This window comes from Phycodurus eques, chromosome 2, assembly GCF_024500275.1.
Source record: "Phycodurus eques isolate BA_2022a chromosome 2, UOR_Pequ_1.1, whole genome shotgun sequence".
NCBI classification, from domain to species: Eukaryota; Metazoa; Chordata; class Actinopteri; order Syngnathiformes; family Syngnathidae; genus Phycodurus; species Phycodurus eques.
This window is the reverse complement of record NC_084526.1, coordinates 21,139,062-21,166,843: the sequence shown is the minus strand read 5'-3', so window position 1 is coordinate 21,166,843 and position 27,782 is coordinate 21,139,062. Positions and strand designations below refer to the sequence as shown.

Sequence of the window (27,782 nt, the reverse complement as noted above, 5' to 3'; positions counted from 1 at the left end):
CAAAAAAAAATAAAGAGCTGTTTATTTTGACCAAAAAAAATAAATAATAAAAAATCCGACAAATCTCAGAGATCCTTTTCATTGGACATAATTTATTTTTTTTAAACAATCAAAAGCAATGTTGCAATTTTACCAATTAAATTCCAACAGCTATAAGAAACAATGGCTGTATCTCCACATTGTGTTTCTTTTCACCCAAAAATCAAAAAAATATATATAAATATGATATATAAAAATAAAAGACAAAATCTTGAAAACCCCAAAACCTCTTATTCACAGCGGTTCACTTTTTCTACATTTGGTTATGTAACACACCATAAGACGCCAGAAGATCCTGCCAAAACCTTGTCTAAATAGGAAATATAGGACAGTAATTATTGCCGAGGAAGTTTGTTGAAGTGATACATCATGCCTGTGAGACAAGCTAATTTACTGTACATGTGCACATGCCATTTGTGTGTTTATTCATAAGCCATTTATTTTGAAGAGTGTTCATGTAAAATGAATATTTTTGTGTTTGTGGTAGCTTTGTTCTGAAGTATTAATATAGGCAATAATCTACATACTTAGGAGGGGTGTCAACTATACTTTTTTTTTTATTTTTTTTTTTTTTTTTATAAATATTCACAGCAGGGCTTGCTTTTTAGTTTTTTAATTTCAATAAATTCACAAAGACGTCAAAAACTAAATCATGTTGTCATGCTGGATTGTTATATGTAGAACTTTGAGGGGGAAAATAAATAAATAAAGTATTCCATTTTGAAATAAGGCTGTAACATTACAAAATGTGGAAAAGGAAAGGGCTGTAAATACTTTCCAGATGCACTGTACATACTTTTTGTTACATTACAATAAATAAAAAGACGAAAATGCAGTTATGGTCCATCTTTTTACATTATTGTGCAGCTGAGAGCAGCGAGCGCACAGAGCCAAAATAGCAGCCCGGCAGAGCGTCCCGCTGACGTAGCACCGCCAGCGACGCGTACGGCATAGCGGGACGAGCACGCGGCTGTAGCCTCTCTCCTCTGACTCGCATGTGTACTCCCCCTCCTGGTTGCTGTCAATCAAGAGCAAGCACCCGTGCGGGCTCCAGACGCAGGGCGTGGCTCCGCTGCCCCCGTGACGCCAGCTGTAGCGGGCGTGGCGGGACACCAAGGGGCATCTCAGGAAGTACTGGGACCCGAGAGGAAGTGCCACTGCCACCTCGGGCACGCTTGAGCGATCGACCACTGCAAACATCATGGCCCGTTTATTACAAAATATTGCACAAATTGCAATTTGCACAAGAAAAGCATGCTAACGCTACTTTCTGTTAGTATTTAACCCCTAAATTGAGGATTTCCTTTGCTTCTGACCATTCAGTCAGAAAACGTAATTTATGCACAAGGTTCTAACATCACCAAGATGAAAGCGCAAAGGGACATTTCAGCTTGAACGTTTACTCAAATCAGTCAGTCTGCGTGTGGAGTGAGTGGGCGTGAGATGTAGGTAGCCGATAACGGCTCGTGTATGACTGTGTATTCTGTTACCGCTCATGGTAATAAGGTGACTAAAGTGCATCAGCGACATCCTTAACCACACACGAGGGCATTACAGTATTGAAACACTAAAATCTGTTCGCATTTAGCCGCTAAATTGACTACTAGTCAATGTGTGTTACTAGTTTCTAACCGTGTTTTATCACTGTACGCTAATGATAACATCTGTTAGTACGTACATTCCTTTCTTGACTTCCTTACTTGTCTCACTTGGTAATGGAATGTTCTGTTAGCATTAACACCCAAGTTAGCAAAACATCAGCTTGACTTTTGTTAGCTTCTGACCAGGTCATTTAACATTTTGTCAGCATTTAGCCATACAATAATTTGGCTTGACTTCTGATAATGATAATAATAATAATAATATGCATTACATTTAGATAGCACTTTCCATGATACTCAAAGACACTTCACAATTGCACACACATTAGTCATTCACGCCAAAGTCACACCCTAGTGGTGGTAAGCTACTTGTGAAGCGTGGCTGCCATTCTGCGCCTACGGCGCCTCTGACTACCACCAAATATCTAATCACATCCAGTCACATTAATTCATGGGCAATGTGGGTTCAGTGTCTTGCCCAGGGACACAACACTTTTTAGCCATACATTTGGCTTGACATCTTTAGCTTCTGACTATATATCCCTCCATGCACCCATCTTCCACTTATCAGAGGTCGGGTCGCGAGGGCAGTAGCTTTAGCAGGGATGCCCAGACTTCCCTCTCCCCAGCCACTTCATCCAGCTCTTCCGGCGGGGGGGGGGACCCCGAGACGCTCCGAGAGCAGCTGGGAGACATAGTCTCTCGAGCGTGTCCTGGGTCGTCCCCGGGATCTCCTCCCGGTGGGACGTGCCCGGAACACCTCACCAGGGAGGCATCCGAATCAGATGCCCCAGCCACGTCGTCTGTCTCCTCTCAATGTGGAGGAGCAGCGGCTCTCCTCTGAGCTCCTCCCGGATGACCGAGCTTCTCAATGACTAGGTATCTATCACTTAAAAAAATGCATTGTAATACTAAGTTCTGTTAGTATTTAGCCATTCATTGATTGTGACTTCTTTAGATTGTGACTACAGTATATTATGTAACTTTACAAATGTATGCTAATGCTAAGTTATTTTAGCATTTAGCCGTCCTCTTGACTTTCGCTTGCTCTAGTTACTTATACATGCATTCTTGACTTCTTAAATTTGTTCTAGTTTCGTGTACTTGCATCTATGTCTCAACAAATGTGCACTAGTGCTTTGATTCCCATAAGATGGACGACGTGAAAAAGTGTTTAGTGTTCTGATATCAACATGCTGACACTTGTGTTGGAAAAAGCCCACCTGTAGATAACTGTCACTCACTCACTCACTCACTCACACAGCAGGTGCTCATATCATGCAGGTCATAACAGCAGAAGGTGATAAGGAAGCAGCTGTGTTGTGTTGATGTGTCAATTTCATGGGTGTATTCATATTTGTAACACCGAGGTGAAATGTGTCGTTAATATGTTTAGAAGCAACAAGTGACAAGATAACATGTATTTATTTTATGTTATGTGCATTCTTTTTTCAAATAATATGAAAATGTCAATATTTGATTAATGATGAGTAGAGCCGCTGTCCAAAGAAAACATGATGCAAATGTTTCTCTTATTGTGACTGGTCATTTGCATTTCACAACACTCTCTACACATTGAATCCCAATGAAACACTCTGTACTAGTAGTGCATTTTAAAAATAACATCCTTTGGAACAAACCTTTGCTTGAATGATGAGGCAAGGATGAGCACAAGTGGTAATTTCCCGAGTTCACATCCTGAACCACTAGACCACTGTCAAACAAAACACATGTATTATCAGCACTTACGATGTTGCAACGCGAGACGTTTGAACTTTTGATGTCACAACTTTACACATCAGATTTGACAACTTTAGATGTTAGCCCTTAAGATTATAGCACTTTAGATATAACTTACAACTTGAATTGAGAACTTGATCCTTCAGAATAGACATTGGAACCTTTGTAAGAAATGTTCTCTTTAGACTTTACAAGTATGTGGGCATCCATGTATCTGTCATGGTCTGTGTTTTAGTGTGGGTTGTGTTTAGTTTTGTTCCATGTTTGCTTGTGTTCCATGTTTGTCGTGTGCTCATTAGGTTGTTGTGTCCACCTGTTCTCGTCAACCTTCTACCTTGCGTCGACCAATCAGCTCTCTCCAGCCACTCGTGTCTGGTCCAGGTGTTCCTCGTTATCGCGTCAATCTGTTTGTATTTAGTTCCCTGGTTTCTTTCAGTTCATTGTCATTGTCACATGTCTTTGCAGTATGTCATAGTCAGGTGTCATTATCGCCAGATGTCGCTCAGTTATTTCAACAGGCATGTCTTGTTTCTTGTTTTGGGTTTACTCAAGTGTTACTTTGCGTTTAGATTTTGGATTTTGTTAATTTAGCATTTAGACTTTTTCATGATCTTTGTTAAAAATTATTTAAAAAAATATTTTTTTTATTTACTCCCGTCACGACTGCATTGCCTCCCTGCTTCCCTGCACTTGGGTCCTCCATGTTCTTGCCTTGCGTTCCTCGCCTTCGACCAAACCCCAAACGTGACAGTATCGCCCATTGTGAGTCAGCATTGCTCCATGTCATCGGTATGAGTTGACATTCTAATATGTACTAACTCAAGTCAGTCACTGTGAGTCATTTTACTTTTAAAAAAATAAATCAAAATTAGTTAGTCATGTATGAAGATTCCCTGTCATTTGATGGATTTTGCAACTGCTACAGTCATCACAGGGCAGAGGTGGGAAGTAACGAAGTAACGAAGTACTTGTCCCTTTTTACTGTACTTCAATAGATTTTCCAGGTATCTGTACTTGAGTATTTATTTTCTGGCAACTTTTTACTTTTACTTATTAAATAAATATATGTACTGTCTACTCCTTATGTTTAAAAATGAGCTTGTTACTTTTAAAACCTTCTAAAGTTAGCGACGATGCGACATAAAAAGCAGAACACCGTAAAACCAGAAACTGGAAGTTGAGCGCATTTGATCATAAACATCATAGATACGACACTACTCTATGAGCCCTGTGCCTATGGCGTTGCTAAGCTAGTGGGTGAACATTCCATGTAGCTATGCTAGTGGGGCAAAGAGTCATCGCATTCCATGTTTGTGGACGAACGACATGGTCGTAAACCAAAATAACAAGGATGCCTGCGGATTGTGCTGCGTACGATTGCACACACGTCGTACAATCACAACAAGGGAACTCCGACCTGGGAATAACATTTCATAGGTAAGAATATCTTTTTGGCTCTTTTTTCAAAAGTGCCTGCAATGCTTTTGGCTGAACCACATCTTTTACAAAGCCAGCTTGATGAATTCTAGCTAAGCTCACTGGCAGTAAATTATGTCACGTTTGAGCCTTAACATATTTCCAACATTTATGCCGAAACAAAAAACGGTAAAAAACCCAAAACAGAAAATAGCCATAATTTGCTCATTTTTACTAGTTTTAGTCAGCCACCTGCCACCGCCCCCTCCCTATTTCGCATGTTTATTTTAATCTGCGATTGGCTGCCAACCAGTTCAGGGTGTACCCCGCCTCCTGCCCGATGACAGCTGGGATAGGCTCCAGCACGCCCGCGACCCTAGTGAGGAGAAGCGGCTCAGAAAATGGATGGATGGATTTTAATCTATTTATGTTGTACTGGAGAAAACTTTATTTTAATAGTACAAATAAATGCTTGTTTTTTCATTTAATAATAATTCATTCGACTTGTAAAGCACATTTTCTAGTCACTCAAAGATGGTTTATAATTACACACATTAAGCTTACCTATTTTTATTTTTGTTTGTTTTGTCCATTGTTGCCGCCAGAGAACGCATGTCAATCATCTGGAGAGATACAAAAATCTCACTATGTATTTTATTATTGGTTTGAAAAATGTCGATTTACTTTTTTTTTTGCTGAAGTACATTTATAAGTGTGTATGTTTGTACTTGGGTAAGGTAGTAGCTTCAGTACTTTTACTTTTACCAGAGTTATTTTTTGCACAGTTTTACTTAAGTACTGAATACCTGTACTTTTGACATCTCTGTCAAAGGATGGATGATAGTTTTGTTTTAGTTGCATATTTTTCTACAGTGGTTGATTTAATTGTACACTTGTATGACAGTTAATAATGTTAAAATGTTAATTTAAAATAGCTGCACAGTTTGTTTTGGTGCCAAAACATTATTTCTATCTACCAATGGGTTTTTCTTATGATAAAAACAACACCTACCGATACAAAACTGCTAACAAAGTGAGAAGCTACAGATATGAATCTCTTAATGGTAGCTGTACCAAAAAAATGCAGCCACACCAGTTGTGACTGAGTACAGTGGTGTGAAAAAGTGTTTGCCTCCTACCTGATTACTGTTTTGTATGTTTGTCATACTTAAATATTTCCCATTATCAAACAAATGCAAATATTACACAAAGAAAACACAACAGTGGCTGTTTCAGATATGGGCCATATGGACAGCCGCTCAGCCCCCCATCATCAAGATGTCTCCTGGCAAAATTGAGATGAACCTTAATGTTCTTTTTGCTGAGCAGTGGTTTTCATCTTGGAACTCTGCCATGTAGGCCATTTTTGCCCACTCTCTTATGGTGGAGTCATAAACACTGACCTTAACTGAGGGAAGTGGGGCCTGCAGTTCTTTGGATGTTGTTGTGGGGTCTTTTCGGGACCTCTTGGATGAGTTGTTGCTGCGCTCTTAGCGTAATTTTGGTTGACAAGCCACTCCTCGGAAAGTTCGCCACTGTTCTATGTTTTCGCCATTTGTGGATAATGGCTGTCACTGTGGTTCGCTGGGGTCTCAAAGCTTTAGAAATGGCTTTATAACCTTTTCCATACTGATGGGACTCAATTAGCTTCTTTCTCATATGTTCCTGAATTTCTTTAGATCTTTGCATGATGTCTAACCTTTGAGGATCTTTTGGTGTACTTCAGTTTGTCAGGCAGGTCCTTGTTAAGTAATTTCTTGACTGAGAACAGGTGTGGCAGTATAAGGCCGAGGGGTGGCTACAGAAATTACTATGTTGTAATGGGGTGGGTAGGTGAAAAACAATAATAAAAAAAGAACTCAGGAAAGTGTGCAAACTCTTTTGCACACCAGTGTATTTCCTGGCGAGGTGCGACGTTGTCACAGCATTCTGGGTCACTGTGGTCACACCGTGGTGAGGGTGTGTGTCTGTATGTACGCTGGATGCACAAGTATGTCAGACCTGGTGGTGGTTGTGGCAGTGCAGCGGGTGTCATCCCAGCTGCAGTAAGGGTCTCGCGCCAACACACAGTCCTCGCATGTGTTTCCATAGTGGGTACAGTCGGCCACATCCATCTGGATTAGCTGACCGCTCGAGCTGACGTAAAGATTCTTCTGTGAAATGATTGTTAGGATTAATGTATTTAACCAGTGGAGAGGATGTAAACTTTCATCTACTCACAGTGGTAGGATGAAGCATGATGCTGTCAATATGAGCTCTGTGGGTAAAAGGTCTGTATTCTGCGACAATGAAGGCGATGCTTGTGTTTTGCACCACTTTGTCTACTCCTCCAGAATCTGATGAAAAACAGCAAGTCAGGGGGACAGTAAATAACACCAGAAAGTGCCATAAACAAACTAAGAAATACAGGTATACAAATTGTTCTAATATTTTTAGACGATGTCCATGTAAATGTGGGGATGTTTAAAAACATCTAGTGCATTTTCTTTCTGTGGCTTTGAACTTTTAGTCAAAAAGAAATAGCTTTCTTCTAGCTTCTGATTGGCTAAAATGGATGTACAGCAGTACTCCAGAAGTCCTTGTTTGCTTTAATCACCATAATTTTAGCTAGACAATGATGGGTCGACTTATCTTAGACCCTTTTCCGGAAACGACTTTTTTCAGGCTTCTGTTTGGCAAAAATAGATTGACAGAAGTTACTTTATCAGTCCACAATTCCTCATTTCCTCAAATCATTATCAGTGTTCAGTTCCTTTTCTGGAAAGGACTTTCTTCACGCTTTTGACTGGCTAAAATGGACTTACACTGTAGTAGTACTCCTCCAATCACTATTGTTAAAGCGCTTTTCTTCCGCAAACAATCTTCTTCAGGCTTGTGGTAGGCTAAAATAGATTTACAGAAGTAACTTAATCATCAGTCCATAATTGCTCATTTCCTCCAATAAACCAGTTATAGTGCCTTTTTTTTGGAAATGACTTTCTTCAGGAAGTCACTGATGGCGTAAGAGTTCATTTGCCTAACTTCTGAGCAGGCAGCATGGGTTCTGTTCACACTCACCGATGGTGTGAATATTAGTGTGAGCGAATGTCTGTCTTTATCTGTTCCCTGTGATTGACTGGCGATCAGTCAGGGGTGTAGCTAGACCTTTGGTCAAAGTCAACTGGGATAGGCTCCACCCTGACCCTCAACAGGATAAGCGGTATGAAAATGGCTGGATGGGTGGACTATCTTCAGACTTCTGATTGGCCAAGATAAACTTACCTGAAGTAACTTTATTTGTCCACAATTGCTTACTTCCTCCAATGACAACCAGTGTTACAAATGCCTTTTCTGGTAATGACGTTCCACAGGCTTCTGAAAGGCTAAAATAGACTTACCGAAGTAACTGTAAGTCCATAATTCCTCATTTCATCCAAACACTATCAATGTTAGGTTTTTTTGGGAAATCACAATCACTAAAATATATCTAACATCAGGCTTCCAATTAACTTGGTGTGCAAGTGACAACATTATCATGCGTACAGAGTAAATTAACATCATTGTAAAATGATCGACATCCGAAGCTAGCATGTGACATTTTCTACTTTAGTCCACCTAACATCACACACATCATCCATGCCCGGGCTGGTTTGCCCTGTTTGGACAATAGCAAGGTATATTCTTGCATATCACAATGAGTCTTTGAGGGCGTACACACCACTGGGCCATTTGAGGCATGACAGAGATTTGTGAATTATTTCTAGTCTGTGTATTTCTTTACCTAAAAGTGGAGCTGAACATTATCATGAAACACTGGCAAGAGGAGGGATCGCACACATTATGATAGGTACACTGAGTGCATTGATTTGCTCATGCACAAACAAGTGTGCTGTGGACCGTTTTTTTACTTTGATTATTCGTTTTCATTCTCTGTATTACTACTGTACATGGTGGCATTATCATGAATACCTGGCAAGAGGAGCCATCACAATGAATTGTACAAGATACACATTGCTCGCTCAAGCGTGACAGACCATGGTGTGGACTTTGACTGTGGATCGTTATCATTCAAACCCAATCTCCAGTGAAGTTGGAACATTGTATAAAACAAATAAAAACCGAATATAATAATTTGCAAATCCTTTTCAAACTATATTCAACTGAATACACTACACAGACAAGATATTTAATGTTGAAACTGATGACTGTTCCTGTTTTATTGCAAATAGTCACTCATTTTGAATTTGATGTATGCAACACATTCCAAATAATCTTGGGACAGGGCCAACAAAAGATGGGGAAAGTTGATGAATGCTCAAAAAACACATGTTTGGAACATTCCACAGGTGAACAGTTTAATTGGAAAGAGGCGAATGTCATGATTGGTTATAAAAGGAGCTTCCCCAAAAGGCTCAGTTGTTCACAAGCAAAGTTCACCACATTGTGAACAACTGCATGAGCAAATAGTCCAACAGTTTAAGAACATTTCTCAACGCACAATTGCAAGGAATGTAGGTATTTCTTCATCTACAGTCCATAATATCAAAAGATTCAGAGAATCTGGAATAATCTCTGCACGTAAGCGCAAGGATGAAAAACAACATTAAATGCATGTGACATTCAACACCTCTGGCGGCATTCCATTAAAAACTGGCACCAATGTATAAAGGATATTGCCACGTGGGTTCAGGAACACTTGAGAAAACCATTGTCAGTTAATGCAGTTCGTCGCAACATCTACAAATGCAAGTTAAAACTCTACCATGCAAAGCGAAAGCCATTTACAGCGGCTTAAATAAGTATTCAACACTTCACCATTTTTCTCACTAAATATACTTCCGAAAGTGCTATTGACCTGAAAATTTCACCGGATGTTGGGAACAACCCAAGTAATCCATACATACAAAGAAAGTAGAACAAATAAGCTCATAAATTAAGTTGTGTGTAAAAATGTGAAATGACACAGGGAAAAAAAGTATTGAACATATGAAGAAAGGGAAGTACAAAAAGGCAATACAACACCTAAAATCTATCAATAATCAAACAGCAATCCAGCCCCTTGTCAGTGCAAATGAATATTAGCTGGTTCAGTCCTAATTGATGGCCTACAAAAAGGTCTCATTGCCAAGGTGTGAGTCAAGACACATCTCATAATGGGTAAAAGAGCATTGAGCTGTCTCGAGACCATCGCAAACTAATTGTTGCGAAACATCATGATGGCATTGGTTACAGGTGCATATCTAAGCTTCTGAATGTTCCAGTGAGCACGGTTGGGGCCATAATACATAACTGGAAAGCCAATCATACCACCATAAATTTGCCTCGATCAGGTGCTCCTTGCGAGATTTGTGACAGAGGAGTATAGAGAATAATCAGAAGAGTTGTCCAAGAGCCAAGGACCACCTGTGGAGAGCTTCAAAAATACCTGAAATTAGCAGGTACTGTTGTCACAAGGAAAACAGTGAGTAATGCACTCTGGCGCCATGGCCTGTATGCACCCTCATCACGCAAGAAGCATCAAAGTTTGTTTAAGGTTTGCTGAGCAACATTTGGACAAGCCAGTTAAATACTGGGAGAATATAGTCTGGTCAGATGAGAATAAAAATGAACTGTTTGGATACCATAATGCACACCACATTTGGAGGAGAAATGGCACTGCACATCACCCGAAAAACACCATACCAACAATGAAGTTCGGAGGTGGGAACATTATGGTGTGGGGCTGCTTTTCAGCAAATGGTACCGGTAAACTTCACATTATTGAAGGAAAGATGAATGAGCAAATGTACAGAGACATTCTTGACAAAAATCTGCTGCCATCTACGAGGATGATGAAAATGAAAGGAGGGTGGACATTTTAGCAGGATAATAATCCAAAACATACTGCAAAGGAAACTCTCAAATGGTTTCAAAGAAAAAGAATAAAACTGCTAGAATGGCCCAGTCGATCACCTGACTTGATTCCAATCGAAAATCTATTGAAACAACAAACTCAAGGTCCATAAAAAGAAGCCCACGGAACCTTCAAGACTGCTTGTGTGGAGGAATAGGCTAAAATCACACCAGAGCAATGCATGCAACTACTTTCTCCATACAGGAGGTGTCTTGAAACTGTCATTGCAAACAAAGGCTTTTGTACAAAAGTATTGAATAAATACCAGTTGGCGTGTTCAATACTTTTCCCCCGTCTTTTCACATTATTAAACACACATTAAATTCAGGTGTGGGTATACTTATTGCCCCCCGGCTTGGCACCTGTACGTTGGGGTTTACCCCGGTGGATGAGAGGGTAGCCTCCCTCCGCCTTCGGGTTGGGGGACGGGTCCTGACTGTTGTTTGTGCCTATGCACCAAACAGCAGTTCAGAGTACCCACCCTTTTTGGAGTCCTTAGAGGGGGTGCTGGAGACCGCTCCCGCTGGGGACTCCATCGTTCTGCTGGGGGACTTCAATGCTCACGTGGGCAATGACAGTGAGACCTGGAAGGGCGTGATTGGGAGGAACGGCCCCCCCCGATCAGAACCCGAGTGGTGTTCTGTTATTGGACTTCAGTGGTCACCACAGATTGTCCATAACGAACACCATGTTCAAGCATATGGGTGTCCACACGTGCACTTGGCACCAGGACACCCTAGGTCGCCGTTCGATGATCGACTTTGTGGTCGTGTCATCGGAGTTGCGGCCACATGTCTTGGACACTCGGGTGAAGAGAGGGGCCCTTTGTCACCGATTCTGTTCATAACGTTTATGGACAGAATTTCTAGTGGAGTGCCGGGGATGAGATCCTGCCCCAAGTGGAGGAGTTCACGTATCTTGGGTCTTGTTCACGAGTGAGGGAAGAATGGAACGGGAGATCGACAGGCGGATCGGTGCAGCGTCTGCAGTGATGTGGACTTTGCATCGATCGATACAGAAGGAGCTAAACCGAAAGGCAAAGCTCTCGATTTACCGGTTGATCGATGTTCCTCCTCTCACCTATGGTCACGAGCTGTGGCTCAAACAAGATCCCGGATACAAGCGGCCGAAATGAGTTTCCTCCGCAGGGTGTCCGGGCTCTCCCGTAGCGATAGGGTGAAAAGCTCGGTCATCCAGGAGGGGCTTAGAGTAGAGCCGCTGCTCCTCCGCATTGAGAGGAGCCAGATGAGCTGCCTCAGGCATCTGTTCAGGATGTTTCATGGACGCCTCCCTGGTGAGGTGTTCCGGGCACGTCTCACTGGGAGGAGACCCCGGGGACGACCCAGGACACGCTGGAGAGACTACGTCTCTCGGCTTGCCTGGGAACGCCTCGGGAGCCCCTCGGAGGAGCTAGAGGATGTGGTTGGGTAGAGGGAAGTCTGGGCTTCCCTGCTGAGGCTGCTGCCCCCACAACCCGACCTCGGATAAGCGGAAGACAATGGATGGATGGAAATTTAATTCTCATCTTATTTGTTCTACTTTCTTTATATGTACGGATTACTTGGGTTGTTCCCAACATCTGGTGAAATTGTCATGCTTTTAAGAACTGAAACTCAGCAATGCATGCGACTAGTTTCTTCATACAGGGGGCGTCTTGTAGCTGTCATTGCAAACAAAGGCTTTTGTACCAAGTATTAAATAAATACCAGTTGGCGTGTTCAATACTTTTTCCCTGTGTCAGTTCACATTATTACACACAACTTAATTTCTCGTCTTATTTGTTCTACTTTCTTTGTATTTATGGATTACTTGGATTGTTCCCAACATCTGGTGAAATTTTCATGTAAATGGCACCTTTGGAAATAGATATGAGAAAAACGGTGACATGTTAAATACTTATTGCAGCTGCTGTATCAACAACGTTCATACACAACGCTGGCTTCTCTGGTCCGAGCACATCTGAGATGGACTGACCCAAAGTGGTCTGACGAGTCCACATTTCAAATTGTTTTTGGAAATCATGAATGTCATGTCCTCCGGGCCAAAGAAGAAAAGGACTTTTCATCATCCAGACTGTTATCAGCACAAAGTTCAAAAGGCAACATCTGTGACAGTATGGTGCCCATACAATATAATGCCCATGGCATGAGTCACTTGCACATCTGTGAGGGCACCATTAATGGTGAAAGGTACATTCAGGTTTTGTAGCAACATATGCTGCCATCCAAGCAATGTGTTTTTTTAGGGATGTCCCTGCTTATTTCAGCAAGACAATGCCAAGCCACATTCTGCATGCGTAAAAACAGTGTGGCTTTGTAGTAAAAGAGTGCGAGTACTGGACTGGTCTGCCAGCGGACCAAACCTGTCTACTATTGAAAATGTGTGGCACATTATGAAGTGCGAAATATGACAACTGAGACCCTGGACTCTTGAGCAACTAAAGTTGTCCATCAAGCAAGAATGGCAATAAAATCCACCTACAAACATTCAACAATTAGTGTCCTCAGTTCCCAAATGCTTATTGAGCATTGTTAAAAAGAAAGGTAATGTAACTCAGCAGTAAACATCCTTGTCCCAGGTTTTTTGGAACATGTTGCAGGCATCAAATTCAAAATGAGAGAACATTTGCAAAAAAAAAAAAAAAAAAAATTAATAATTGGAACATTGTTGTAGTGTATTCAATTAAATATAGGTCGAAAAGTATTTGCAAATGATTGTATTCTGTTTTTAATTACATTTTAAACAACATTCCAACTTCATTGGAATTGAGGTTGTACAAGGTAGCACTTAACATGAACAACTGCTGAGAGAAACGATCATATTACAGTGGGAACACAATTTTGTTGAGTTAGAGCTGACAGCTGTTTTAAACAAATTTTTGGGTGAGGAATCCAAAACTGATCTCTGAACTGATTTTTTCAAGCACGTCAAGTTTTTGAAAAAAGTGAGAACAAAGTGGGACAAAGAAAATATAAGATGGAATAGTTACCAGCTTTGAAAACTAAAAAAAACCCAGCATAAAACGGAATATAATAACGGTATGCCCATGGTTACAAGGTTAAGAGAAAAGCCAGCACAAATCCTCTTAATTCCTACTATGGTAGCTTTCTATTTGTAGATATTGATAGTACTGACTTATTGGGAGCTGCAAACACCTCTCACACAACTGCCTCAATTGTGACTGCACAAACAAATTGCCACGTAACTGTAGACAAGTCCAATCGTAATCAGCTGGCAAGTCTTACTACAAAGTCACTGATGGTGTAGTGGTGCACTCGCCTGACTTTGGTGCGGGCAGCGTGGGATCAGTTCCCACTCAGTGACGGTGTGAATGTGAGTGCGAATGGTTGTCCGTGTCTATATGTGCCCTGCTACTGACTGGCGACCAGTTCAGGGTGTAGTCCGCCTTTCGCCCGAAGTCAGCTGGGATAGGCTCCAGGGCACAATCGCAGGGCACATATAAACAAACTACCATTCACAGTCAAACCTAAACAATTTAGAGTTTTCATTTAACCTAACGTATGTTTTTGGAATGTGGGAGGAAATTGGAGTACCCGGAGAAAACACGCACAGGCATGCGCACTGCACACAGGAAGGCTGGATTTGACCTCAGAACTGTGAGGCAGATGTGCTACCCGTGGTTCACTGTGCTGCAAGATCATATTAATTAAACAATACATGATAGGATAGTACATTGTGTGCACATGTGCCCATACATGACCAAGTATAACTTCTTCTTCTTCTTTTCCTTTCGGCTTGTCCCGTTAGGGGTCGCCACAGCGCGTCATCCTTTTCCATGTAAGCCTATCTCCTGCATCCTCCTCTCGAACACCAACTGCCATCATGTCTTCCCTCACGACATCCATCAACCTTCTCTTTGGTCTTCCTCGAGCTCTCTTGCCTGGCAGCTACATCCTCATCATCCTTCTTCCAATATACTCACTATTTCTCCTCTGGACGTGTCCAAACCATTGAAGTCTGCGCTCTCTAACTTTGTCTCCAAAACATCGAACCTTGGCTGTCCCTCTGATGAGCTCATTTCTAATTTTATCCAACCTGGTCACTCCAAGAGCGAACCTCAACATCTTCATTTCCGCCACCTCCAGCTCTGCTTCCTGTTGTCTCTTCAGTGCCACTGTCTCTAATCCGTACATCATGGCTGGCCTCACTACTGTTTTATAAACTTTGCCCTTCATCCTAGCAGAGACTCTTCTGTCACATAACACACCTGACACCTTCCTCCACCCGTTCCAACCTGCTTTGACCCGTTTCTTCACTTCCTGACCACACTCACCATTGCTCTGGACGGTTGACCCCAAGTATTTAAAGTCCTCCACCCTTGCTATCGCTTCTCCCTGTAGCCTCATTCTTCCCCCACCAGCCCTCTCATTCATGCACATATATTCTGTTTTACTTCGGCTAATCTTCATTCCTCTTCTTTCCAGTGCATGCCTCCATCTCTCTAACTGTTCCTCCAGCTGCTCCCTGCTTTCACTGCAGATCACAATGTCATCTTCAAACATCATGGTCCACGGGGATTCCAGTCTAACCTCATCTGTCAGCCTATCCATCACCACTGCAAAAAGGAAGGGGCTCAGGGCTGATCCCTGATGCAGTCCCACGTCCACCTTAAATTCTTCTGTCACACCTACAGCACACCTCACCGCTGTTCTGCTGCCCTCGTACATGTCCTGTATTATTCTAACATACTTCTCTGCCACTCCAGACTTCCGCATGCAGTACCACAGTTCTTCTCTGGGTACTCTGTCATAGGCTTTCTCTAGATCTACAAAGACACAATGTAGCTCCTTCTGACCTTCTCTGTACTTTTCCATCAACATCCTCAAGGCAAATAATGCATCTGTGGTACTCTTTCTAGGCATGAAACCATACTGTTGCTCGCAAATACTCACTTCTGTCCTGAGTCTATCCTCCACTACTCTTTCCCATAACTTCATTGTGTGGCTCATCAACTTTATTCCTCTATAGTTGCCACAGCTCTGCACATCACCTTTGTTCTTAAAAATGGGCACCAGTACACTTTTCCTCCATTCCTCAGGCATCTTCTCACGCACTAGAATTCTATTGAACAAGCTGGTCAAAAACTTCACAGCCACCTCTCCTAGATGCTTCCATACCTCCACAGGAATGTCATCAGGACCAACTGCCTTTCCATTTTTCATCCTCTTTAATGCCTTTCTAACTTCCCCCTTACTAATCATTGCCACTTCCTGGTCCACCACACTTACCTCTTCTACTCTCCCTTCTCTATCATTTTACTCATTAATCAACTCCTCGAAGTATTCTTTCCATCTAGCAAGCACACTGCTGGCACCAGTCAACATATTTCCATCTCTATCCTTAATCACCCTAACCTGCTGCACATCCTTCCCATCTCTATCCCTCTGTCTGGCCAGCCTGTATAGATCCTTTTCTCCTTCTTTAGTGTCCAACCTGCCATACATGTCATCATATGCCTCTTGTTTTGCCTTTGCCACCTCTACCTTTGCCCAGTGTCGCATCTCAATGTATTCCTTTCGCCTCTCCTCGGTCCTCTCAGTGTCCCACTTCTTCTTAGCTAACCTCTTTCCTTGTATGATTTCCTGTACTGTGAGATTCCACCACCAAGTCTCCTTCTCTCCTTTCCTGCCAGAAGATACACCAAGTACTCTCCTGCCTGCTTCTCTGATCACCTTGGCTGCAGTGGTCCAGTCTTCTGGAAGCTCCTGCCGTCCACCGAGAGCCTGTATCACCTCTTCCCGAAAAGCTGCACAACACTCGTCCTGTCTCAGCTTCCACCACATGGTTCTCTTCTCTGCCTTTGTCTTCCTAATTTTCCTCCCCACCACCAGAGTCATCTTACACACCACCATCCTATGCTGTCTAGCCACACTCTCCCCTACCACTACAGTTGGTAACCTCCTTCAGATTACATCGTCTGCACAAGATGTAATCCACCTGTGTGCTTCTACCTCCGCTCTTGTAGGTCACCCTATGTTCGTGCCTCTTCTGGAAAAAAGTGTTCACTACAGCCATTTGCATCCTTGTTGCAAAGTCTACCAACATCTGTCCCTCCAAGTTCCTTTCCTGGATGCCGTATTTACCCATCACTTCTTCATCACCCCTATTACCTTCACCAACATGTCCATTACAATCTGCACCAATTACGACTCTCTCTCTGTCTGGGATGCTAAGAACTACATCATCTAGCTCCTTCCAGAATTTCTCTTTCACCTCTAGGTCACATCCTACCTGTGGGGCATAGCCACTAATCACATTACACATAACACCCTCAATTTCAAATTTCAGCCTCATCACTCGATCTGATACTCTTTTCACCTCCAAGACATTCTTAGCCAACTCTTCTTTTAAAATAACCCCGACTCCATTTCTCTTCCCATCGACACCATGGTAAAATAATTTAAACCCTGCCCCTAAACTTCTAGCCTTACTGCCTTTCCACCTGGTCTCCTGGACACACAATATATCAACCTTTCTCCTCATCATCATGTCAACCAACTCCCGAGATTTTCCTGTCATAGTCCCAACATTCAAAGTCCCCACATTCAGTTCTAGGCTCTGTGTTTTCCTCTTCTCTTTCTCCCGAAGAACCCGCTTTCCACCTCCTCTTCTTCTTTGACTTCGACCCACAGTAGCTGAATTTCCAACGGCGCCCCGCAGGTTGACGGCGCCGGTGGCGGACGTTGTTAACCCGGGCCACGACCGATCCGGTATGGAATTCTTTGGATGAACGCTCATATTTGTTTGGCGAGGTTTTAAGCCGGATGCCCTTCCTGACGCAACCCTCTGCATTTATCCGGGCTTGGGACCGGCCTACAGTTTGCACTGACTTGTGCCACCCATAGGGCTGCATTGACCAAGTATAACTTGAACTTTTTTTAAAAAAAATCTGTGGATTATTTACTCGGCAGTTATCATTACTAACTAGCAAGGGGAGCACTCACAATAGTCAAATGTCCCTGACTTTTGGTGGAAGGAGGGTCAAGCATTTGTTTGGGTAATGGCCTATTGTGACCTGCTTACGGCAAGCAACAGTTTACCACCTTCGAGGAGTCATTTTCAGTAGCATAATACTCACTTCGAGACAAAAAGAGAAGTGTGTGTTCCTTTGTGAAAGCAGCATCCGCGTGAATGTGGGTGTACACGTGGTGGCTGATGAGAAGTGGGCCTGACTTCGTCACAGGCCTCACCCACTCCTCCATCTCAGAGTTTATCTGGGTCATCCTCAGGACGGCCAGAGGTAGATGTGTGCTGTCTGAAACGCACTGAAGAAGAGGAAGGTTTTGGTTGGAGCCTCTCATGTCACGATGAAAGATCAACAGTGTTATTTCTACATTCTCGTACCCCCCTGGGCCGGCCCTGTTGATTTTCGGAGCCTTTGAACGGAGAGTTGCTGAAGACGTCGTGGATATCCTGCATGGAGTACACGCACACGGCGCTCATGTTCCTGCAACCAGAGGGGTGACACTGCTTAGAAACCTGTTCTGTGCTAAGTAAACAAATTCAGAATCAAAATCATTATTTGCCAAGTATGTCCCAAAAACACAAAAGGAATTTGTCTCCGGTAATTAGAGCCGCACTAGTACGACAACAGACAGTCAATTGACAAAGAACACTTTTGAGACATAAAAACATTGAGAAGAACAGTCACTGAGCAATAAAGGGTTGCTAGTTGTCTGGTAATGAAAAAAGATGCGGAGTCCTCTAGCACTTAGAGCAGTTCGAATGACTAATATTGCAATAGTCCGGTGCAATGACCATTGTGCAAAGGGCGCCGAGACTTCAAGCGAGTAGTACGATAGTCTGGGACAATGTTGATTGTGCAAATGTTGCAGATACTCTTCAGTCAGCTGCTCTGCAGAGAGGGTCGATGTTTATACTAGTGAGGAAGACTCAGTAATTTGTCAACAAATAAGCAAAGAGGTGAAAAACAAAAGTCAACATTGACACATGCACAGCACACACTCACTTTAAATGTAGGCCAGAACAAATCCATCTACTTACAACAGTATATCACGCATACTGTTCACTATTAATCTTTCACCAACCCCATTTCATAAACATTGAAGAGTTTTTAGCTAACCTTTAGAACAATAATAGAACAATAAATAACAAGAATACATTCTATTCTTAAACTATCCTAACGTACTTGTTTTTTTAAGCATTTGGAAAAGATCCTAACACACGTTTTTGTAAACAAAGACAAATGTATCCACAAAACTAGTAAACAACGATAATTTAGTCTTCAGGAAACATACGATATGGAACTCAAAAGACAGCAGTCTTCAATGAACCGTAACCTAACTTTCAACCATTTGAGATCATTTAGAGTCTCCAATGATTCTCATTTATGTTTTTGTAAAACATCAGACAACTGTCTTCAACAAATGGAGCCAATATGTTTTTGTAATTCTGAAGACCACATTGTCTTCAACTGACTTATCAAGCATTTGAGAAAATCTTCATTGCTCAAAATAAAAAAAAATTCATAAACAAGAAACAATTATCTGCAACAAATCTAACCTACATGCTTTGATGACACCGACCAATGCTGTCTTCAACATACCAAAAGTCCCAAATTTATTCAATCATCTGAGGCAGTCTTCAGTCAACTTAATGTACATGATTTTAGTTTTTTCAATGAGTCTAATGTATCCGTTTTGGGAAACAACAAAGACAACTGTCTTCAACAAACCAAACCTATGTAACACTTTGGTAACACTGAAGAGAATTTAGTCCTCAACTAACGTAACGCTAGCAATTTTTCAAACATCAGAGACACTTCAGAGTTATTAATGAACCTTCCTTATGTGTTTTCGTCAATACAGAAGACAATCTTCAACTACTATAATAGACGTAGTTTTTCAAATATTGGGGAAAATGTATTCTTCAAAAATAATCTAGTGTCTGACGATTTATGCTTTGTGTGTTTTCAATAGCATCAATGAATTTACGCCTGGAATGAACCGAATGTAGATTTTAATAAACATTTCGTACAATCTTCAATGAACTGAATGTAGGTGTTTTAAGAGAGAAAAGTTCGAGTCTGCAATGAAACTAACATACGTTTAAATAAACATCAACAACAATTTGTTTTAATTTAATCTAGTCGGTCTATGTTTTTGTAAAACACCAAATAGTAATTTTGAGTCTGCAATTAACCTAATGTTTTATTTTTTTTTCAAACATCAAAGACAATCTAACCAAGAGAAAGTCCGCATTTGAAAAAAAACATGAAACCTTGAACCTTATGAAAGTGCTGCCATTGATTGACTACATTATGAATTGCTACTGGAGTCTTGGCGGATGTTTTAAGTCGCACCATTCATTCTTGAAGAGTGCATAAATGCGGGTGTCCTGCCATCGCTCTGCGTGCACGGTGTCAATGTCCACCATCTCAAAGAAGTTTTTTTTGCTCTCTGGGTCGCCACAGAGTAGCCTCGCACTCATCTGGGAGGTCCAGGTGAACTGCATATTGTTCTTGGGTCCACCCATGTCCACCTGGAGAGAGGCAACGTTACAATGTTATCTTCACTGATCTGCAGCCAACGCGCCACTAAGGCCCGCCATACACCAAGTGACGCGGATGGACGACATAACGTGTAGAGTGCGAGGTAGTAGTTTTGCTGCAATTCATTGGAACCGCGAGTGAACAGCGTTGAGATGTCACAAATATAGCAGCCAATCAAAAATGCCATGTCATATCACATGAGCTTTCACAGCCAGAATAATATAAATTTCTGGGCATAAGCGAGACACACCCAGCTGCCACCATTAGCCAAGCCGTACCAATAAAATAGTGTTTTACAACAATACTAAACTATATTTATAATTTCATCTGTAGTGTCTCTGTGTATGGAATAGCAAAGAGTCTCTGTTGCCAAAATGCATGCGAGTTATCACAACAAAAAAATATGTTTCTGAATACGAAGTGACATTCAGCCGGCAGCCGCCAAGGCACAGCAATACAGTACATGTCGTATCTCCTGCATCGATTGTATTTTACAATAATACTTAGCTATATTTACAATTTCATATGTACCTGTGAATGAAACAGTGAAGTGTGGAGAGTGCGGAAATGTTCATGAATTGAAAAGTTCAGTCAATGAATGGAACCAATAGCCGCTAAAATATCCATACTTTCTCCTTTTATTTCTTGGTCCTCTTCCTTTCTTTGTACTATTATAGTATACAGTGGGTACGGAAAGTATTTAGAACCCCTTAAATATTTCACTCTTTGTTATATTGCAGCCATTTGCTAAAATCATTTAAAGTTAATTTCCCCCTCATTAAATGTACACACAGCACCCCATATTGACAGAAGAAAAACAGAATTGTTGAAATTTTTGCTGATTTATTAAAAACGAAAAACTGAAGTATCACACAGCCATAAGTATTCAGACCCTTTACTGTGACACTCATATTTAACTCGGGTGCTGGCCATTTCTTCTGATCATCCTTGAGATGGTTCGACACCTTCATTGGAGTCCAGCTGTGCTTGATTATACCGATTGGACTTAATTAGGAAAGCCACATACCTGTCTATAGAAGACCTTATAGCTCACATTGCATATGTCAGAGCAAATGAGAATCATGAGGTCAAAGGAACTGCCTGAAGAGCTCAGAGACATATTTGTGGCAAGGCACAGATCTGGCCAAGGTTATAAAAAACATTCTGCTGAACTTAACTCATTCAGTGCCAGCCCTCCCAGTTAACATGGATATTTGACTTCTAAAGTAGTCAGTGACACTGAATGTGTTAAGGTTCCTAAGAGCACAGTGGCCTCCATAATCCCTAAATGGAAGACGTTTGGGATGACCAGAACACTTTCTACAGCTGGCCGTCCGGCCAAACTGGGCAATTGGGGGAGAAGAGCCTTGGTGAGAGAGGTGAAGAAGAACCCAAAGATCACTGTGGCTGAGCTCCAGAGATACAGTCAGGAGATGGGAGAAAGTTCTCCATTACTGCAGCCCTCCACCAGTCAGGGCTTTATGGCAGAGTGCCCCGACGGAAGCCTCTCCTCAGTGCAAGACACATGAAAGCCCGCATGGAGTTTGCTAAAAACACCTGAAGGACTCCAAGATGGTGAGAAATAAGATTCTCTGGTCTGATGCGAACAAGATAGAATTTTTTTCACCTTAAATTTAAGCGGTATGTGTGGAGAAAAACAGGTACTGCTCATCACCTGTGAAGCATGGTGGTGGAAGCATCATGCTGTGAGGGAGTTTTTCAGCTGCAGGGATAGGACGACTGCTTGCAATCGAAGGAAAGATTAATGCGTCCAAGTACAGGGATATCCATGACGAAAACCTTTTCCAGAGTGCTCAGGACCTCAGACTGGGCCGAAGGTTCACCTTCCAACAAGACAATGACCCTAAGCACACAGCTAAAATACCGAAGGAGTGGATTCAGAACAACTCCGTGGCTGTTCTTGAATGGCCCAGCCATAGCCCTGACTTAAACCCAATTGAGCATCTCTGGAGAGACCTGAAAATGGCTGCCCACGAACGTTCACCATTGAACCTGACAGAACTGGAGAGGATCCCCAAATCCAGGTGTGAAAAACTTGTTGCATCATTCTCAAAAAGACTCATGGCTGTATGAGCTCAAAAGGGTGCTTCTACTAAATACTGAGCAAAGGGTCTGAATACTTACGGCTGTGTGATATTTCAGTTTTTCTTTTTTAATAAAACTGCAAAAATTTCAGAAATTCCGTATTTTTCTGTCAATATGTGGTGCTGCGTGCACATTGAGGGAAAAAATGAACTTAAAGGATTTTAGCAAATGGCTGCAATATAACAAAGTGAACATTTTAAGGGGGTCTGAATACTTTCCATACCCACTGTAGATACAGCAGCCATGGCAATCTGCTTCTTTCTTGACAGTTGTGCCATGTTATTTGTGGCTCAATTAAACATACATACATTAATAAATAAATAAGTGTATGGTAAGCTTAAAAACGTTTTCCAATAACGACGACAAGGGTCACAGGTTGTATACAGTATACTGTAAGTGCAGTGGTCAATCAATCGCCTGATATGCAGTTGGAATTTGCTGTATTTTTTGTGTGAAGGTCAGTCGCTTTCTGCCACGTTGCTCGGTGTGTGGCGAGGCCAACACTCACCAAGCAAAACTGGGAGACATATGGAAGCCATGTGCTGCTGAACACATTCAAATCTTTATTCCTCTCCTTGTAGAAGGCGTACACTTTGTCCTGCAAAGGCTCGTCCCTGTGTTTGCTCAGCACCAAACCCAGGTAGTGCTGTTCTACAGGCAGAGACACAGATAAACACACACAACTAAGCTCATTTTTTCAACACAAACATCACATGGTTAAACACAACACATCACCTGTTTGCACTGTCAGACAACAACATGAAGTACCGTACACATGCAAAGTCTATTGCCTTCGAATAGAAGAGTTGTATTAATAATTTGAACCACTCATTCATTTGTGTCACTGGTGGGGTGAGCTGTAGCCTATCCCAGCTGATTTTTGGGTGAGAGGAGGGGTACACTCTGACCTGGTCACAGGCCAATCAAAGGGCACATATAGACAAACAACCATTCACACCTAGAGACAATCTAGTCTTCAATGAACCTACTGTATCATGTATATTTTTGGAAATTCAAGAGGAAGCCAGAGTACCCTAACCCATCCCATCCACATAAGATTTAAAAGTGAAGAAGCCTTTCCAATCACAGGTGAAGCGTTTTCAACAACCAGGAAGAGTCCAGGTGTCTTGCGTTAACTCTTGCGGATTACCATGACTGAGAATCCACACAGACACTATATCACATGTAGTACCTTTGTCGTGGTTTGCTGGTCCCACTCTGTTCTTCCCAAACTGGTGAACGCCCACATACTCCTGGGAGCCGGAGTACGTGACATACAGCGAGGAACCTTCTGCAGATTCTGGAATTAAAAAAGAATAAATAAACGATGGGGTTGTATGAAAGAGATTGGCCTTGAAAAAGTATTACTAAAGAGGAACCAACATTGACTCGAACTTAAGATAGCTTGGACCTGTTATGTGGCGTATTTGTTACTTTCAAATTGTTTTTTATTTTTTATTTTTTTAAAGAAGATAGTTTGACACGTGCAGCGACTTAACAAGTGGTAAAAATGTATCATAAAGTGTCATTCAGAACATTCCAGGCCAAAATGAAAGCTGCGAGAAGCAATGAACAGGACCTAGCATAACGGTACATTACACAAAGTTTGAAGGAAATCAGTGATTCAGGAGTAGACTTGCTGACTGAAACTGACCCTAATGGTCGCTGCAAACCAAAATGACTGACTTCCTGTGTCTTTTTGGACAGAGCTTCTTGAGACTTTTTTTTTAATAGGTCTATTCATTATAGACATGCCTACCAAATATCATGTTGCTACTTAAAACTGAGTGTGGGGACTGAATTTTAATTTTAAAAATTGCGACTGGGGGAAGTTTTTCAGCAATCAGACAAAATCTCTAGGTTAAGTCCATATTTGAAGGACCCCTGAAAATGGCCAAAATGACTGTAAAACGGTCAATTCGAACCAAAATGGTTAAACCTTCTGTGTCATTTCGGGCATGGCTTCAAGTACAGTAGATCCAGTAATGATAGACAACACCTTCCAAACTTAGTGTTGCCAAGTAAAACTTCCTCAGTCTTTTTAGGCTTGGGGTCTTGAGACTTTCTTGTTCGTTTACTCAAAATGCCAATTTATTAGGCCAAAACTCACCAACAAGAACAGAATGTTCAGCATCCTTTAAGATAAAACTCCTGATGCTCCCTCGTATGCTCTCCAGGTCGTCAGCTGGGGTGCAGGTGGGAGGAACCTCTGACGGCTTCTACAAAGAAACACAAGAGGTCAGTAAGACGCTGTCATGGTTCTGTTCACCTTGAGTGTCTCACCGTGTCACAGCACAGTGTCACTGCTCCGTCCGTCCCGCAAAGAAACACCCTGCTGGCATCTTCCCTTTCGTGGGCCAAGACCACTTCGTAGCTGCAACCCTAAAGGACATTTTAGGAAATGAGAACTGAGCAGCAACCAATCAGAAAAGCTCCGTTAGTGTGTGTGTCTCACGCTTAGCGAAGTTGCAGTGTCTGTGCACTCGGCCCACAGCAACTTTCTTTCCACGGGAGTCTGCAATAGAGACATGACATCCTGTTCCCTCTTTTACCCATATACAATGCAAAATGGAGCTTTAACACTAGACCTGTCATTTACTCTCCGGCTGTGCCTACACAAAACCCTGCAAAAGCAGGATTTTGCTGCAACTGCATGAGCAATCAGGTCACTAGAGGAAATCAATGCCAACGTCTGGTGTGACGTCTAAAATACTTTACAGCAAGTGGCCCGCATCTGTTCAACTCTCATAGCCAGGGGCATCGAACAGCGAGGAAAAAGATGACAACTGTGCTGGGGCCCTGAACATTTTGGGGGGTCCCTGTCCTGTACGTGTGCCAGGCGGGATATTGCCGCAACTGTGTGCGCTTTCACACTGCGACATGGCTTCGTACAATTGGATAATTAAATTCAATACAACAGTGAAGAATACCCGTTCTCAGAGAGGGCGCCTTTCCTCTGTTACGTCTCTGATAGTACCTAAGTAGACGAAAAAATACTGGCTTTTACAGGCAGTGTAAAAGGGACTCAAAGACAACTAGGTGTTTAAAATGGGCCTGGAATGCATTGCTAAAAGGCAGTAGAACCATGAGAGTTCTCAAGGCCAATCAATCGGTGAATACAAAAAAGATGACTGCGACAAATTCATTATGATGAACAAGAGCAGACCTCCTCCAAGGCCAAACAACGGCCAAAAAGATAATTGATAATTTAGATTTAAGGTTTATTTATAGGAGTATTTTAGTACGTTGGTTAGCAATTCCAAATTATCTTCCATTAATGTTTTGAGCAATGATTCCCAACCATTGTGCTGCGGCACATGAGTGTGCTGTGAGAGAGCATCAGGTGTGCCGTGAGAAATTATGCAATTGCACTTAAGGCGATACGACGCATCTTTTTTCATCTAGCTATGCTAGTAATATATGGTGACAGGCAGAACAACTGAATAATAATAATGAACTTGTGTAACCTGTGTTTTGTTTGGTGAGAATTTTGTCATGTAAAATAAAATGTGCCTTAGCTTAATAAAGTTTGGAAAACACTGTCTTTGAGGATATTTCTCCATGTGAGAGCAAATAAACCTATTGATTTTCATTCACTTTGACACTGTGTGGCCATGGTCAAACCACTAAAATGTCTTATTTCAATTGAACAGAGTTATTCAATCTTCAAGGGATATTTAACAGAGTGAAGAAGCAATTGATTGTGAGTGATGACATTAGTGACATGAAGTCGTTTAGCCATATTTTGACACTTTGATCACATATTTAAATATTTTCAGGTGTCATTAGTTACCTTCGGAGGATCCTGGAAGCTGACAGAAATCAGATGTCTTTTTCCGACAGCCACGAGCGTGCTGTGATCTTGTCTCGAAAGAAGAACTGTGCGGATTTCGCCGGGTAACGTCGCGCTTTTAAGCGTGAGCTCTGCCAGGGTAAATATCAAAGGACGAGTTAGACGACATGTAAATTCAATAAAGTCAAATTTACAGCATGAGCTTCGAATCAAACCAGAAAGACCTGAATGCTTATTGAATTACATTTAAGATGAGATTCGATCAAACTTTTTTTTTTTTTTTAGTCAAGTACGTACGTTGGCGTGAACTGTATATTGTCTGAGGAGCTACATTTAGCCTGGGTTGTTAGTGGAAGTTATGGAGAGTTTTTCTAAATCACTAAAGCACTTTTTATGTCGGTCATCTGTAAAACATTAACTTCTATGTGAAATATTGTAAGATGAGTTTGAAATGTTCATAAATTTGTTTCGGATCACATTTTTTTTATATGCTTACAGTTTAAACTACGTTTGTATTTATATGCTGAATGTAATAATAAACATTGGGGGAGCGTCAATTACTTGCAGTTTTTCGCTATTCAGTGGCAATTCTGGGTCCCTCACAAAATGTACATTTATTACATGTTCACTTATTTATTACACTTACGTGATGAAAAAGTTTCAAGAGATCGGGTTTCAAAGCAGGGTTTAAAAATTAGGTTACTTGCCAGGATTTGTGTTTCAAGCTCATGTTTCTAGCCTGAGTTAGGGATTCAAATCATCAGAGTTTAGGGTTTTAAATGAGGGTTTTAAGGCCAGTGGTGGGGTTGCTTCTGTTTTGACCTGGTGGACACGCTAAAAGTGGCAGTGAGCCCCTTACATTTCGTCTTTCATCCATCCTTGTTTACTTTATTCCTTCCTCCCTCACTTCCTCGCATCCTGCCTTATCTGGCCTGCCGTTCGTCCATACATCGATCCATCTTCCGTTCCGCTTAGCCTCACTAGGGTCGTGGGCGTTCTGGAGCCTATCCCAGCTATCTTCGAGCGGGAGGCTGGGTACAGCCTGAACTGGTCGCCAGCCAATCACAGGGCACATATAGATTTGCACACGTTCACACATGGGCAATTTAGAGTCTTCAATTAACCTACCATGCATGTTTTGGGGATGTAAGAGGAAACCGGAGTACCCGGAGAAAACGCACGCAGGCTCGGGCAGAACATGCAAACTCCGCACAGGTGAGGCCGGATTTGAACCCGGGTCCTCGGAACTGCGAGGGGGATGTGCTAACCATGTTTGTTTTGGTTATAAAAGGCACTTCTGATTACTTACTTAGCCACGCAAGCTAAAAGTTATATAACTAATAGTAACAAAGTGAGATTTAAAATAATACATAGGAGAAAAAAAAGGTAGGTAAAAGAACATGTCCACACAATTAAAGCCAAGTTTAAGGAGACTTTTTTTAATCGGTTACATCTCACTTTGCCTTCCAGTTTTAATAACGCCTTAAACAACTTGACTAGGTGCCTACCTTCCTGTGTGAACGTCATCCTCGGCAAAAGCGTCCTCGGGTCCACTGAGATAACACTTGCGAGAAGCCATAAAACAAAGAAATAATGAAAATACGGCGCTGACAAAAAGTTCGCCATCCTACGGGGCGACTGGCAGGTGCGCGTGAGAATAGGAAAGGGAAGTCCGTGCTTCTG

General features: G+C 41.9%; 1 protein-coding gene across 1 annotated transcript; it reads right to left on the bottom strand.

The window, feature by feature from the left end:
- Positions 1–63: 63 nt before the first annotated feature.
- LOC133398075 (semaphorin-7A) lies at positions 64–27,782 on the bottom strand. The gene is given in 15 exon segments (XM_061669690.1): positions 64–998; positions 1,000–1,229; positions 3,281–3,354; positions 6,798–6,949; positions 7,017–7,132; positions 17,768–17,954; positions 18,034–18,136; positions 20,012–20,190; positions 22,815–22,957; positions 23,499–23,606; positions 24,417–24,525; positions 24,590–24,688; positions 24,762–24,821; positions 26,100–26,230; positions 27,608–27,782. Coding segments are annotated over 15 exon segments (1,917 nt in total). The 5' UTR covers positions 27,726–27,782; the 3' UTR covers positions 64–890.